At 36.2% G+C, this 15,953-nt stretch overlaps 2 protein-coding genes across 4 annotated transcripts; one reads left to right on the forward strand and one right to left on the reverse strand.

Annotated features, from left to right (window-relative positions):
- Positions 1 to 8,327: 8,327 nt before the first annotated feature.
- On the forward strand, positions 8,328 to 9,585 carry LOC143585205 (uncharacterized). The gene is made up of 5 exons (XM_077067045.1): positions 8,328 to 8,452; positions 8,596 to 8,703; positions 8,780 to 8,825; positions 8,917 to 9,049; positions 9,366 to 9,585. Exons 1-5 carry the CDS (start codon positions 8,370 to 8,372, stop codon positions 9,377 to 9,379), a joined length of 384 nt encoding a protein of 127 aa, XP_076923160.1. The 5' UTR covers positions 8,328 to 8,369; the 3' UTR covers positions 9,380 to 9,585.
- Positions 9,586 to 10,162: 577 nt separating this feature from the next.
- Positions 10,163 to 15,875, reverse strand: LOC143585202 (histidinol dehydrogenase, chloroplastic-like). 3 transcript variants are annotated; one of them, XM_077067043.1, is made up of 15 exons: positions 15,726 to 15,875; positions 14,788 to 14,930; positions 14,434 to 14,471; positions 14,193 to 14,314; positions 13,910 to 13,962; positions 13,705 to 13,777; positions 13,497 to 13,598; positions 13,297 to 13,398; positions 12,436 to 12,507; positions 12,289 to 12,351; positions 12,158 to 12,199; positions 11,979 to 12,038; positions 11,783 to 11,893; positions 11,301 to 11,471; positions 10,163 to 10,698 (listed from the first exon to the last, which is right to left on the reverse strand). In XM_077067043.1, the coding sequence occupies exons 2-15, from the start codon at positions 14,895 to 14,897 to the stop codon at positions 10,333 to 10,335; spliced, it is 1,485 nt and encodes a 494-aa protein (XP_076923158.1). In that variant the 5' UTR covers positions 14,898 to 14,930; positions 15,726 to 15,875; the 3' UTR covers positions 10,163 to 10,332. The 3 variants fall into 3 exon arrangements, with proteins under 3 accessions (XP_076923158.1, XP_076923157.1, XP_076923159.1); XM_077067042.1 differs by having other exon boundaries at positions 15,736 to 15,862; XM_077067044.1 differs by lacking the exon at positions 14,788 to 14,930 and having other exon boundaries at positions 10,165 to 10,698; positions 15,736 to 15,870.
- Between the last annotated feature and the right edge of the window lie 78 nt (positions 15,876 to 15,953).

The raw sequence follows: 15,953 nt of genomic DNA on the forward strand, positions 1-15,953 counted from the left end.
GCTTATGTAGAACCAGCACAAATGGACTCATAAAGGGAAGTGTATAGGACACGGAAAGTAACGTGATCAGCTAATCACAACTGGCCACTGTTATTACCTGTTAGCCTTACTATCCTTGTACTAGATAGATCCTTGAGTGATGATGTTTGTGTTTTCCCTTTTAGATTACGATGGCTGGAGCTGGAGAATTTGTTGAAACTGGGGGTCGCACTGGGCGTCGTGGCAGGCCTCGTCTTGTCCGGCAACCCTCGGTGGAAGAAGCTTCCCACACCGAAGATGAAGGAAGCGCAGCTGGAGGAGACCAGAACAACAACGAAGAAGTTCAACTTAGCCCTGCAGTTCAAGCAGCCATTGTTCAAGCTGTAGTTGCTGCTGTGAAGAACCTGAATCCCGAAGGGTCTGCTGGAAGCCGTGAACGAACCGTTGAAGGGGCAGGTGGTAATAATAGAAAGAATGACGAGAGGGAAAGGGATAACTCGAGTGAGGTAAAGTCTGTGAAAGATGATGAAAGGAAGAGGGGCCGAGGCGGTTGCAACTATAAGTCCTTCAAAGGTTGTGACCCGCCTAAGTTGACTGGTTTGGGAGACGCAATCGCTACTCTTCAGTGGATAACCGCCATGGATAAGGTTATCCGCATTAGCGAGTGTCGTCCTGACCAAGCAGTGGGTTATGCCACTCAGTCATTTGAAGATGAGGCCATGTACTGGTGGGAAACGGTCGAACAAAGGAAGACCCGAGAGGAGATTAAGGCCATGAGGTGGGATGACCTTAAGGAGTTAGTGATGAAAAGGTTCTGTGCTGATGCTGAGGTTGAGAGGGCCGAGATGAAGTTTCTGAATCTAAAGGCGGACAAGATGACACATCGTGAGTACACCACTGAATTCAACCGCATGTCTAGGTTGGTACCTGACATGGTGAACACCGAGGCGAAACGGATCAAGTGCTACGTTAGAGGACTTCCCCAGAAGGTCCGCATGTTGGTCAGGGCCAACAAACCTGTTACCTTTGAGTCTGCGGTCGAGTTGGCGGAGATAGTCTATGATGATCTGGCGGCGGATGATGTGGGAGTGGAAGATGAGGGAAAAGGGAAAGGAACTAAAAGAGCTGGGGATATCGTGGAACATGCAGGGAGAAGGACACAGAAGATGGCAGGGAGTGGAGCATGTAAGGTGTGTGGAAAGATGCACTTGGGGGAATGCAAGGCTGGTCCAAACCAGTGCTACCGATGTGGGAGGGAGGGGCACCTCTCCCGTGAATGCACCGAGGACCAGAAGTGTTATAGGTGTGGTAAGTCAGGTCACATAGCTAGGGAGTGTAGAGAAGCCGTGGCAGTGAGGGAAGGAAGAGGAAACGCGTGAAGGGATGGTCTATTAGCTGCTGAGGAGGTTGCAGGAGAATAAGTGGCATGTCACAGTTGTTTTATGTTTAGTAGTTAAAGAGTGTTTTATGTTACAGTTGAACCTATGTTGTTTAGCAAGCTTGAATGATTTCCTTTTATGTTATGAAGTACTTGTGACTTCTTGTGCTTTAGTATGAACGATCTATGAATTTAACTTGAATGCATGTTGGTTATAATAAATAGTTGTGTGATGGTAAAGCGTGTAAATATAAGAAGTTTTCCGTTTATAGGGAATAAGTTAGGTTTCTGGGACGAAACCTCTTTAAGGAGGGAAGACTTGTAACATCCCGAAATTTTTATATTGATAAATAAAAGGAAGTTATGTTTAGTAATTTCACGTTTTAGTTATTTAATGTCGAGTAAGGAACGGGTCTTGGGCTTAGTTATTTTATGAACTCGGCCTGTCTCGACCCGTAGGAAGCCAACCCGAGCCTAACCAAACCCGTAGTATATAAACGAAAGTTCTTGACACTTCCACCATTTTCACCATCTTCCTTCACTTACACCCACACAAACACTCTCATTTCTAGAGAGAGAAGCTAGAGAGAGAAAGTTCTCAAATCACAAATCCGAGTCCACAATCTTGTTCCTAATCGTTTTTGGTAAGTCCCTCTCGAAAATCATCCGTTTTCATAACCATTTTCGACCTCAAATCGAGCAAAAACTCCCATTTTCGTAACTTGAGTTTTCGGGTCAAAAACCGCCTTGTTTTGGTGTCAAAATGCAAGCTTTTGTGTTTAAAAGTACTAGGAATCGATAGCCCTTTCAATCCCGAGCATTTCCATGTCAAAAACTTCGATTTTGGGTCGAAATCTGGAAAATCTGGAAAAACCCGTGGGTTTCTCCGTCGCCAGCTTGAAGGAGTCGAATCAGACTCATTCGATCGAACCAGTCGATCGAATCAGTCCATTCGATCGAATGCGTAGATCGAACAAGTCCAGTCGACCGAATAGGGAAGCAACCGAATGGTCTCCAACTCATTCGATCGAATGGGTTTTGTATTCGATCGAATGAGTGTTGTATTCGATCGAACGTGTTCCTATTCGATCGAACGTGTTCCTGTTTGATCGAACGTGTTGTATTCGATCGAACGTGTTGTATTCGATCGAACGTGTTCCGATTCGATCGAATATGTCCCTATTCGATCGAATCAAGCCAGAACCAAGTTGTTTCCAAGTTCGCCTAAGGTTCAACTTCGCCTGAAGCGAAGTTCGTTTATCAAATGAATTAAAAACCTAATGGAAAATGTGTTAAGGCAGTTATCGAAAACGAGTAGTAGTAGTTAATTGATATGTGTAAATATTATACAGTTAGCCGAGCCCAGTTAAAGAAAGGAATTACAATCAACGGAGAACGTAACCGTATTCAGGTGAGTTTCTAGCCCCATTTCCTTGTTATGTTTTCGGGGCTGTGTGCATACTCGATGTGAAGTGTGAATCCACTTACTTTAAGTGGTAAGTGTATGCTATAGATGTTATATGAGGTATATATTTATAATGCTTGTCGGTACGTGAACGATCTTCGGATATTGCACGTATCGCCAAGGATAGCGATTGCCAAGTGGTTGATAGTGTGTATGAATGATGTGATGTGACTTGTTCACTACGTAAATACTAAACTAATATGAGTGTGACCAAGGCAGGTTGAGGTAGAGTGTGTTAGAGGTAGCAGGAGTCTAGTAAGGGTGTTAGTGGCATAGCGTGAGTGCGTGATAGGGAAAGCCTATACGTGCCTTCGTTATTAAGTGGCATAGCGTGAGTGCGTGATAGGGAAAGCCTATACGTGCCTTCGTTATTAAGTGGCATAGCGTGAGTGCGTGATAGGGAAAGCCTATACGTGCCTTCGTTATTAAGTGGCATAGCGTGAGTGCGTGATAGGGAAAGCCTATACGTGCCTTCGTTATTAAGTGGCATAGCGTGAGTGCGTGATAGGGAAAGCCTATACGTGCCTTTGTAATTAAGTGGCTAAGCTGTAGGGGTAATTAAGTGGTTAAACAGTGGCATGTTAGACAGTGGACTATGTGTCTTCGGATACGTATATATATATTGTATGAAGTGGTTGTATGATAAGTTGCTTGATTAACTAGAACTCACTCAGCGTAGCTGACTTTTAGTATGCACGCAGGTGAGCTGATTATAGAGTTAGCATGAGGATGACACACGGCATGGATTGAACGGCTGGCATCTGAAGAAAGAAGTAAAGATGTTTTAAATATAAAGTTTTGTGTTATGGTATCAAAGAAAAGATTGAATGATTTGTAACAAATGATTGATGTTTTATATTCCGCGAAAAGTTTTAATAAACTCTGATTTGAAGAACTGTGTTTATGAGTAAATCCGACGCGAAAGTAGGGCTTCCGGGTTCGGGGCCTTACAACAAGCTATTGGCAAGTTATGTATATGTAAGTAAACCATAGCTCTATCACAAATAACGAAATTGTTGCTTTTAGGGAGAACTTCAACTCCAATAACCATATATGGATCTCAACCATATATGGATCTCAATGCTTGATACACTTCTTATTATAAGTTTACTGTGACACATAATCCTATATAGTCACAAATTGAGCAAGACTATCATCCGCATGTTTAAATATAATTTGAACGTAAACAACCCTATCGATATTATACGTTATTATTTAATTGATGTTTTTTTAGGTAATTTCGTTACTTATATGCATAGTTGCATACGCTTACATACATGACATTAAACCACTATACACTACAATGTTTAGGTTCTTTTAAGAACTTCTATGAATTACGAGAACTCGAAATAATTCCATTTAATATTTTTTTTTCATATGTATTATATGTAAACCACTCACTATAATTATTTTTTACATAAATTGGCAATTGAAATATATGCAACGAGCTGTTACAGTACCAAGTGAATGCGTAACATAACTGCCCATTACACTTGTTTCAATATTCAACTCGTGTAAAAAATAATAAAAATATTGTAGTAAATATAACTTTCACATGCTACATAGGAAGAAATAATTGAAAAAAGAATGTTAGATAAAAGTTTTTTTGAGTTGTCACAACACTTATAGGAGTTTTCAAAGTTTCCATCACCTATAGTAGCATACATACATGTGTTATAAATATACAAAATGTGAATGTATACACACATTTATATAAATGATTTCATACTAGTAACATAAAGCATGTTGCATGCACTTGTATATGTTTGCATTTATTGGGCGGGTTTCTGCCTTAATAAAGAGTCATCACCACTTCCTTAAAAGATCATTCGCGAACCTATCACTAAGATGTCTTTTCATATCAAATAATACATAAACTTACAGTGGCCTAAGTCATAAATGTAAATTAGTATGAAATAAACATAGAAATATACCACAACGAATAGCAATATACTGTGAATTTAGGGTTATCTTACTTGATAGAGTCGCATGTATTTTTTTACTTTTGAGTTTATATTAATGAGTTAATTATTTGAGTCAAACTTAGAATCGAATCCTTATTTAACCCAAATTTCAAATTCAGTTTTCGTTTTGAAAAATTTTAGATCAAACCTACCCAATTTTTCGAATTCAAATAATATATACATAAACATATTTAAATATCGATGTAGACACACTCATACATATATATTAATAACTAATAATCAAATTCAACCCAATTAGAAATGATCAACAATAGCCTACTAGTAACACAAGTTATCTAAACTAACACAATTTTGGGCTAAGCCAATTCTCAAAAATCAAATTCTAAGCATATAACCCTAACGGGTAAAGCTCACATGCTCTTGTATAACGTATTCGGTTCTACACTTTTAATCTAAATAAAACTTTAAAAATGAAAAAACCCTAGCTCAACACCTCAATAGCTCTCCTTTGACTTTCCTTCTAGCTCAGTTCGAATTCAAATGAACATTTTGAAAAAGTCAAACCAAAATAACCTGATTCAAATAACCCGAATTCAACCCCGGTTACAACTTCCAATTCCAACTATTTTACTTGATCCACTAAAGCTATAAATGGACAAAAAACGGTTTGGCCCCAGTAAATCAATTTATAATTTGACCCGGTAACTCACAAAAACCGGTTTTGACCCAAACCAATTCCAACTCGACCCTACCCGAGAGTTTGGATGCCGGTTCCTGTCTTCTTTGGCCTAACCGATTCTCCTCAAATCGGTTTCAAACCGACAAAACCACCATTTTGAGTTATTGAATGAAAGTCTATCGAAGAGACAATTAGAATGGTTACCTATATCTGAACCGGTTCAAACCAACACTTTGTGTAGGGAAGGGTAGGGTAGGGTTCAAATATTTTCCACCAAACCCGAGTAGGGCTGTTCAAAAAGCCCGCGACTCGCTCGAATTAGCTCGAAAAAAACTCGATTTCTAAACGAGTCGAGCTCGAGCCAGGGTCAGCTCGGCTCGTGGCTCGGTATTGGCTCGAGTCGTTAGATCGGCTCGTTTAGATTAAACCCTAAATTTTAATATCTATATATAATAATAGCATACCAAGAAAGAAAAAAATAAAAATTATATATATATATTATGCTACTTGATACGTAAAACATTGTAGAAGAATAACTAAAATAAAATATATAGAGTTATAATTTTTTTATTTTTTTGATATATATACTTATGTTATAAATATAATTTACTATAAAACGATTACAATAAAGTGGCAGACAAACGGGCAACAAGCTGCGCCGCAACCCCATTTTGAATAGCAAAACCATTCTTGCTAAAAACGAAGTTTTGGGACATAGGAGCTGAAGAGCATCCGTGTACGACACGCTGAACCTTACTCAAAATATTCACAGCCTCTGGGGCCAGAAAACTAAATGTATCAAAGACAAATGGTAGAAAGACATATTGATTACCTAAACAAGCTTTCTCGTGTTTAACAACCTTGCCCGCTTCAGCTTTCTATAGCTTTCTCGTGTTTAACAAATGGTAGAAAGACATATTGATTATATCTAAACAAGTTATAAATTATTTAGTTCAAAAATTTTATGTAATATGTATGTTAAAATTATAATTTTTGTCTTTTATATATTAAAATTTGTAAAATATAAAATAAAAATAAATAAATTAATTAAATGAGCCTGGCTCGACGAGCTCGATTTTTCTTCTCGATAAAGAAAACGATTTGAGCTCGAGCACACTCTGACTTGACTCGATTCGGCTTGTTTATAGTCCAAAACCCGAGTTTATGAGAACTGATTTATATTTTATACACCTCTAACTAAACCTCGTGACGGAGGACGATGAGCACTGACGATTTACCGACGAATGAGGCGAACGTGTTGAAGGGACACGAAGGCGCGGTTTTAACGGCGAGGTTTAACAGAGACGGTAATTACTGTCTCTCCGGCGGTAAAGATCGGACCATTCGTCTTTGGAATCCTCACCGTGGAATTCATATGCCGTGAAGCTCGTAACGTTCACGTTACAACGTAACTAAGCTGCTGCACTTATTATTACTTTCTCTTTTCTTACGAATAAATATTTTGTCCGATTGTTATCATTATCATTATTATTATTATTATTATTATTATTATTATTATTATTCGAGAGCTGTTTGTTTGTAATTTGTGATAACCTTAGCTTCAAGTCGACTTGGTTTGCTAATGCTGATGCTTTTATTTTGTATCTATTTGTCATATATTATTATATGCTAATTGATAATTAGGTAAATTTAGGGGTGTAAAGAGCCTAGCTCGGCTTGTTTATTACTTATTAGTTAATTTATATATACATTTTAAGTGTTTTTATATTTTTTGAGAAAAATTCTTAAACAAGCCTAAGCTCGGCTCAAGCTAGTGTAGTACCTTAAACATGCCAAAGCTCGGCTTGAGCTTAATTGTTCCGTGTAAAATTACTACATAAAAACTAAACGAGTTTTATTTGAGGCTCGGGCTAAAACTCAAAAAAGCTTAGCTGGTTTCAAGCTTTTTATTGATCCGAGTTCATGAGCGGCTTGGCTCGTTTGCACGCATTTAGGTTATGCTAATTGGTGCTTAATGGCCAATTTCTTATGGTAAAGGAGCCTAGAGGCTTAGTTTTCTGCTGTAAGTAGACTCGGTTTGCCACTGCTTTTTAATGTTGTATACTTGTATCCATTTGTCATATGATTAATATACGCTAAATGATCAACAGGTTATGTTAATCAGTATGTGTTTAGCAAATCATCTAAACTTGATGTGTAAATGAATCGAACCATTGAAAAGGAAATTAGAAACATTGAGTAACATTGAGTTTGAAAACCTCTCTTATTGATATTCAGGAGGAAGAATTTTTAAGTCAAGCTCTAACCTAGAAAAATTATCTTCTTTTATTAGCTATCAATTTGTCATAACCTGACTAGTTCTTGCTCTGAATTGTGGGCTGTTTGCTTAAAGTTTTCAGGGTATTTAACTTACCTTTCGTACTATGTTGTAGAGATAATTCAAAAATCTGCTCATGTGGTGGTGATCGACAAGTCTTCTATTGGGATGTATCAATTGGGCGTGTGATCAGGAAGTTTCGAGGCCATGACAGTGAGGTACCTAGATTATCATCGCATGTTTATAATCACAAAATCATATATAAGTTATAGCAAGCATATAAGTATATAATCATTTTAAGTAATCTTTTTAAGGAATGCATTTGAGGAACTATGAATCATTTATTTTATCATGTTTTCTACCAAAACTTATGGCAATAAACTTCAAGGCCTTATGAAGACGAAGTCAATATGTGATTCCGACTTTTTATTATTTGATCAGGTGAATGCTGTAAAGTTCAATGAATATGCATCTGTGGTTGTATCAGCAGGTTATGATCGTTCTTTGCGTGCCTGGGACTGTAGATCTCAAAGCACCGAGCCTATTCAGTTTTCTTTTCTTGTTATTATACACGTACTTATAAAGATAATAATCATAAGTTCATATCTGCACATGCTAAAGTTTTACTTCATTCGCAGATTATCGACACCTTTCTAGACAGTGTGATGTCAGTTTGTTTAACAAAAACCGAAATCATTGCTGGAAGTGTTGATGGAACTGTGCGCACATTTGACATTCGAATGGGTAGGTATGTGAGAACATTTGACCCATTTGAGAAAAAGTATAGCCCAGAAAATGGTTTATACTTTATAATGCAGTATATGAAACAGTTTTCATTGACTTCTTGTTGAAAGAGGTTTGAAATAATATTTTATTTGTTATCTTTTTCAGAGAATTATCTGATGACTTGGGTCAGCCTGTCAACTGTATCTCTCTGTCAAATGACGGTAACTGTGTATTAGCTAGCTGTCTTGATTCTACTCTGCGGCTTTTGGACCGGTAAATTTGTTTTCTTTTTTACATATTGAGTTAACTAAAAGGATGAATGTGTACCGACTATCATTATTATTTTCAGAACAACTGGTGAATTACTACAAGAATATAAAGGTCATACATGTAAGGTAAAATCAGGGTATTTAGAAAGTTAATAATTTGGGTTATAAATTATAGTTGATAATATGATGTAATTAATCTTTGGTTTTTGTTGACCAGTCATTCAAAATGGATTGCTGCCTTACAAACAGTGATGCTCATGTAATTGGAGGATCAGAAGATGGGGCGGCTTTTTTTCTGGGATCTGGTGGACGCGTCGGTGGTTACAAGTTTCCGTGCTCACTCTTCAGTGGTAAGATTCTCTTACTATCTTTACATTTAAAATTTATCTCCAACTGGTCATATATGGAATGAGCGGGTCAAACATGCAAAAAGTTGGCCCGAAGTTTTCTCGTATTCATAAAACCTTCTAAATTACTCATCATAAAAGCTTGATTATTTTTTAACAATATTTTTTTTTTCAAAATTTAAAGAATGGACAAAAAGGGCTTTGTTGGATAGGCCCAAATGTTTGACTCGTATTAAAAGGATACCGATTTTGTAATCAAATTTGAAGCCAAGAAGGGGCAGACTCGTTACCCAAACTAAAGATTACATTTTGTTTGCAGGTAACAAGCGTTAGTTATCATCCAAAAGATAATTGTATGATAACTGCATCGGTGGATGGGTCAGTATGCGTTTGGAAAACATGAGCATCATAAGCCTGCCATTGAAGACTCTGCTTTGTATGCATCTATTGCAAAACTTGAGCATCTTAAGCTTCACATTGAAGTTTGCTTTGGATGTATGCATCAGGGATGGATTAGTAATATTTTGTATTCTTAGCCCTTAGGGATTAGGGAACCAACTTTTTTTGTCAAAAAGATCATCTAGACTTAGACTTTGAGCTTCGTTTATGTATAACTAGCTTTTTATCTCCTGTATTACGGGGTTGTTTTATATTTATTCGTTTCTAATATTTATATATCTTTTTGGATTTTAATTTTATTTATTGTAAAGAAGTTAATATATTTAGGATTTGATGATGAAAAAATTTCACAAATAAATGAGATGTTATAATCCGTTTTAAAAGCTATCTGGGTTTGGTGAGACCTAGCGGTGCACGAAATTCCCAGTTCCAGACCTGACCCGGAATCAGTTTCTACTTGTACCTGACCCGCGGGTAGGACCTGGTATAGGATTTCTCCCGGAGCCGTATCCGGAGCCAGAATCGGTGGAACTGGAACTGAAAATACCTGGTCAAAACCCGACCCTACTCTACCCGAAAAAACCTAGTAGAACCAGTCAAATCTCGATTATACTCGGAATCGGTTCCTACCAATAAAAGACATATATGCATAAATAATATTTTTTTTTTATGAATCAACAAAATGTAAAACTACTAATAAAAAGACATGATGAATTTATTGAATACTGACACCAAAGTTAGCCAGATCAACAGCCTGATGCTTACAGCTTAGTACTCAAAACCGAACATTCTTTCATAACAACAAACAAAGCAACCTAAATAACTAGTTTCCCAACCTCAAAAACCAATATCCTTAAACACCCAATTCAACAGGCACAAAAAAAGACTCATACAGCCTGTCTCGCTTTAATGTCTTGAAGCCGAAGGGTTACTGCTCTCTTGTGAGCATCTAACCCCTCGACCTCAGCCATGGTTGCCACATGTGGGCCCAGCTTCGCAAGCCCTTCTTCTGTCAAAGACTGGATGGTTATATACTTCAAGAAAGAGTCTAGTGACACGCCACTATACATGCGTGCATACCCGTAAGTAGGAAGAACGTGGTTAGTCCCGCTAGCATAATCTCCTACGCTCTCCGGGGTCCACTGCCCTACAAACACAGACCCTGCATTTTCAATAAAGCTCTCCCACTTCTCTGCATCTTCAACATTAATGATCAGATGTTCGGGTGCATACAAGTTGGAAAATGTAACTGCCTGAAAGTTGCAAAAGATTACAAACTTAGAAAATATCATATAAACCCATGCAAAAATATAAAAATAAAAAAATCATATATGCCCTTACAAAGTAGTTAGTACATCAAATATACCCAATTTACCAAAAACAACTTAATTAATTGCCATTTTACCCTTATTTTTCAAAAAACTTAAAACAATCATATATGCCCATTTAACTTCAATTTTTTAACTACCCATTATAGCTTAAACTTCCTTCAGAACCCATTTTTAACTTATTTTTTATCCATAAACAAAGTTTATTAAAATAGACGATTATACCTAGTTCAATTATCTGAGTTGAACATATTGATTCGATTGTTTGATTATCTGCTGTAAAGAGAACAAAAGAGGAGAGACAAAAGTTCTTTTCAATTTCTAATCATCGATGTCGATCAAAATCCAAATAATAAAAAAAGAATGGTCATCAAGTAAAGGTTCATTAAGATAGGGTATGCATGATACTTTTAGTTTCGGTTGGGTATATATAAGAATTTTCAAGTTTGTAAGGGTATGTATGAAACTAATCCTATAAGCTTTAAAAGTTGCATGATGCATATAGACCACTAAAAATAGAAACTAACCTCAACCATATCGCGTGCAAAAACAGTGAAGCTGTGACTAAGAGCTTTTGAAGCAAACTCTCCTCTAGGGAGATTGTTGCATTGCTTGGTAATTTCTTCATCAATGGCTTTTATGTCAACCCCTTCACCTGCAATTACCAGAACCACCTGGCTATCTGGTCCATGCTCAGCCTGAACATGGAAAAGTTGGCTTTTATGCAACGTCATCATCAGTTCATAAAAAAGTAACCAAGTTTGGTCTGCTTTCTATTTTTGGTCAATATCTTTGTTTTCACCCATAACAAGATAACTGACTTTCAAAAACTTTAAAATTAGAGCAAATCACCCAAACAGTCATTGATTAATGGTCAAACTGATAAAAATTTTTTAAAAAAATGTCAACCAGGTCAGAAGGTAACCGGTTTTCTGGTGCCATGTCATAGAAGAGTCAACACAGTCAAACATTAAGGGTTTTTATGAGTGAAAACAAACATGAAGGTAACCTGAGAAAGCAAATCTGCAGCTATGTGAACAGGACTAGCATATTTGTCTGCAATCACAAGCACTTCTGATGGTCCTGCTGGCATGTCAATAGAAACCATAGCTTCACTGTTCTGTTAAAATAAGAAACAAATCTTAGGTTAACTTTTATTAAACAAGAATTGTTAACAGCAAGAAATCATGTTGGGAGGTATATACTTGAAGAATCATTTTTGCAGCTGTTACATATTGATTTCCAGGACCATATATCTTCTCAACCTAAAATTTTGAAGTTTGCAATTAAAACACAAAGTGTAACACAGAACATAAATTAATTAATAATATTAATATATTAATTACTGCAACAAAAGATTTACAACTCTGATATAAAGTGGTACCATAGGACACGATGATGTTCCCCATGCCATGGCAGCAATGGCCTACAAGTACCAGGATAACTAAATTGATTATAAAACAATTTTCTATAATAAAAATATAAAAAGGGGAATAATCTCATTTGTTAAAAAACCTGAGCTCCTCCAGCTTTAAGAATGTGGGTCACACCAGCTTTCTTTGCGCAGTATAGTACCTCCTACATAATGTCATGTCATGCTTTTTAATTAAGTTAATTAAACAATCTTTAATCATTTTATCTTATTAAGATTAAAGCAAATACCTTGCAGATGCTGCCATCACTAGAAGGAGGAGTTGCAAGCACTACTGTTTTACAACCAGCAATCTGCGCGGGCTGGAGTACACAGTAAACTAAAGTCAGCTTACACCACTTTGTTTAGATATAATGACATGGCAAAATGGGTGGGTCCGTTACAGGTTGACTTGACTTTCGGTTAAAACAAGTCACTTTTTGTCGAGTAGTGTTGACCCCACAATTAGGAGTATAAACAAACCAGGCCGCTCGTCCAAAATTGGCTTGCTAAAAGCTTAAATCGAGCTGAGCTCAAGCCCAAGCTCGAGCCTAAAAATAAGCCAGTTTAATAAAGAAGCCCAAGCTTCACTTATTGAGCTCGAGCTGGCTCGTGAGCCTAAACGAGCCTATTGTTCATATAAATTTAAAAAACATGTCAAATATAAACTCATAAAAATTTATATTCTGTATAAAACTATGATATAAAAATAACTAAAAATTCATATTATGTTATATATATAAATTATAATTATGGCAATGGCACAAATTATGGTATCGCACCAATTATGATAGGTGTGGTGTCACTGTGCTGTTGGTTGCAATCTAATTAGCACAAAAGTAGTAGACTTCTACATCATTGCCTAATAAACTCGTTTACACCCCTATGCGCAAACATTTTTGTTCGTTTTTAGATTTTTATACCAAAACAAGTTGATGAAATGATAAAACTTGTAAGCATTAAAGGGCGACTTTCAACATGCGTGACTCGTTTCTCTTTTTTAGCAAAACTGTTTTGAGTTAATAAAACTCAACTCCACTCAAATCAACCTACATAAGTAAATGGGTTGACATTGCCACATCTAAATATGATGAACAAGATATGTTACATACAACAGCAAGCATAAGAGCTGTTGATGGTAGAACTGCAGTGCCTCCTGGAACATAAAGACCAACAGAACCAATGCTCCTTGCCACTCGTTTGCATCTCACACCCTGAAAAGCTCAAAAACAAACAATATAATAATATTAACTCAAAAGTTTTAAGAGCAACAGAACCGGTATAATCTATTAGATACAACAGAGTAACTTACTTTCATATTCTCCACAACTTTCTCAACTGGCTTTTGTGCAGCATGAAATGCATAGATGTTGCTGTATGCCACATCAAATGATTCATGAACAGCTTCATCAAGCTGAAATAGGGTTAGATTTTAGTGATAAGTTTTTATATTTAAAAGCTTAATCTGCTTTCAAGAAACCTAATCATTATAACAAATGTCGATGTATCTATACAATTACCTCCGGATCTGGAAGTTCATTCACATTTTCAATAATATTTTCTAGCTCCACTTTATCAAAGCGTGAAGTATATCTGCAAAAAAAAATATGTAAATATCATTTAGGGTGTAAATTAGTGAATATTGATGGTTTCATCAGTATCAGTTTTGGTTCTTCATTAATCAAAGATGGATATAAAAATAAAAAGTAAAGAAAAGATGCATACTCTTTAACAGCATCATCGCCTCTGATGCGAACATCATCAACAATGGGCTGGACCTGTAATAAAACATTGCCAGTTTTAACCATGTTACTAACAAATCTGATTGATATAACTTCAAACAGCACACAGATATCTAAACACTATTTTCTAACATATGCCGTACTACAACTGATTATCTCAGATTCTGATCATTCAATATCTCATCATCACTTTCAAAACACATATAAACAAACACCCCCTCAAATTTATTAATAAATTCCTTCCCAAACATAAGTAAAGCACCCACCGTACTGAAAATAGAAGAGAAATTTATTCGGGGTCGAGCTTTAAGATCCTCAACCTCTTTCTCTGTGAGATCAGATAACTTATACGATTTCATTGCACATGTAACAGTTTTGGAAAGGGGTCCTGCGAAAAAACCAAGGTAGGAACACTTTAGGGAAAAGAAGACGATCCACATTAATTCATAGCAAATAATGAGAATTGCAGAATGTCAGAATCATTGTAGTAACATGTATATGTTATACCTGGTAAAAAACCTCTGTGATTGTTAAATAATAACTTCCTGTAAGTAAGCAAAAGCAATGGGACTAAGATTCAGATTAATAAATCGTTTATGTAAGAGCATAATACACACATACATATGCATAAGTCATCACTACATGGTGCCTTAGTGCCCCGTTTAGGACTATACAGATCAAACTTATGTACTGATTGTTAAAAAAATTTAAAATTCTAGTAATGTTACCCAAAGATGATCCATTAGTAAACACAACTAAAAAAGAAGTGAATTAAATAGATTAGGAATTCATTGGCAGATCAAAGTTTGAAAATGCATAAGGAACTGACACAAATATGAGAAATCACAGAGGAAAATAGACCTGAATGACACAGCTCTGAAGGGGCCAATCGTTGATTGGCGTAAAGAACAAAAACTAGGGCAAGCAGAGCTCTGACTGAAAACCAGTTGACTGTATGCAGCAATTGACATTGCTACAAACAACTGAGGTTGATGGTGAGAGTCCTGATCATCGATGGAAAAAACTCAAAATCACAAAGCATTGGTTCACGAGTACTTACAAACTACGCAGTTAATGTGGTAAAAGATCGGATATCGGTCAAGGACCGATATTTTAGATATCGGTTATCGTGATGGAATATCAGTGGGATATTGGTAATTTTAATATCATGCAGAACTTATATATATAGCAGTTTAACACTACCAATTCAATATACTCTCCTACCATAACAAATTAACCATTTGCAAGTTGCAAAACACTAAGAATTGTAGCAAGTAGGAACTGATTAAGACTTAAAACACTAACATTAAACACTAACAATTGATAGTTAAGACTTAAAACACTAATAGCAGCCATAAGAAGAAAGACGAATGGAAAACCTAAGAAGAAAGGTACTGATAACTGGAAGATCAGTGATATATCAGTACCGAATATTCTGACCGATAACCAATATATTGACTGCACAACTAACAAAAAGCATAAAATATCATCAAATTAATAACAAAACATACATTTCGTTGAATCCGATTACAAAACTATTGCATATGACTATATGAGTAATAACTAATAAGACGATTTAGATAACAAATCACAAATGTTAATATGACCTAAATTATGAATTCAACAACGAAACATACATTTCGTAGACTCCTATTAAAAAACTACACATATGAATAATAATAATAATATTAAGACGGATTAATAACAAAATCATCGATTCAATTATATAACCTAAATCATCAAATAATCAAATACTAGTAATTCATAAATACAATTGACATCTGTAAGGAATTGCTTACGATTAGTTACCGGAGTATAGTGGAAGAAACGAAATGAATAGTAACGATCGACGGTGGCAGATGAATTGATGTCGATGACCGGCGGCCGGTGACGACGGAGCACAGACTGTGGGAGTGTAACGAGCTTTTATGTATGTGGTTTGATTCGTTTGTACTATCAGAGTATTTTGTATCGCATTGAAGTTTTCCATGTATTTTCAAAACACCCCCTCCACTTTTAATGCTGGC

The sequence above is a fragment of the Bidens hawaiensis genome, unplaced genomic scaffold (assembly GCF_021521415.1).
Source record: "Bidens hawaiensis isolate Kalapana, Puna unplaced genomic scaffold, B.hawaiensis_p1.1 tig00033626_1, whole genome shotgun sequence".
Lineage (NCBI taxonomy): Eukaryota > Viridiplantae > Streptophyta > Magnoliopsida > Asterales > Asteraceae > Bidens > Bidens hawaiensis.

What these genes read in the sequence shown, in the direction of transcription:
- LOC143585202 (XM_077067043.1), bottom strand. Translation starts at nt 14,897, where the DNA reads ATGTCAATTGCTGCATACAGTCAACTGGTTTTCAGTCAGAGCTCTGCT. An exon ending in TCACAGAGGTTTTTTACCAG is followed by an intron (nt 14,315 to 14,433) that starts GTATAACATATA and finishes GTTTTTTCGCAG; the next exon opens with GACCCCTTTCCAAAACTGTT. An exon ending in CTGCAGATTTGCTTTCTCAG is followed by an intron (nt 11,472 to 11,782) that starts GTTACCTTCATG and finishes TTCCATGTTCAG; the next exon opens with GCTGAGCATGGACCAGATAG.
- LOC143585205 (XM_077067045.1), top strand. Translation starts at nt 8,370, where the DNA reads ATGTCAGTTTGTTTAACAAAAACCGAAATCATTGCTGGAAGTGTTGAT. An exon ending in TTTGACATTCGAATGGGTAG is followed by an intron (nt 8,453 to 8,595) that starts GTATGTGAGAAC and finishes TATCTTTTTCAG; the next exon opens with AGAATTATCTGATGACTTGG. An exon ending in ACTCTGCGGCTTTTGGACCG is followed by an intron (nt 8,704 to 8,779) that starts GTAAATTTGTTT and finishes TATTATTTTCAG; the next exon opens with AACAACTGGTGAATTACTAC.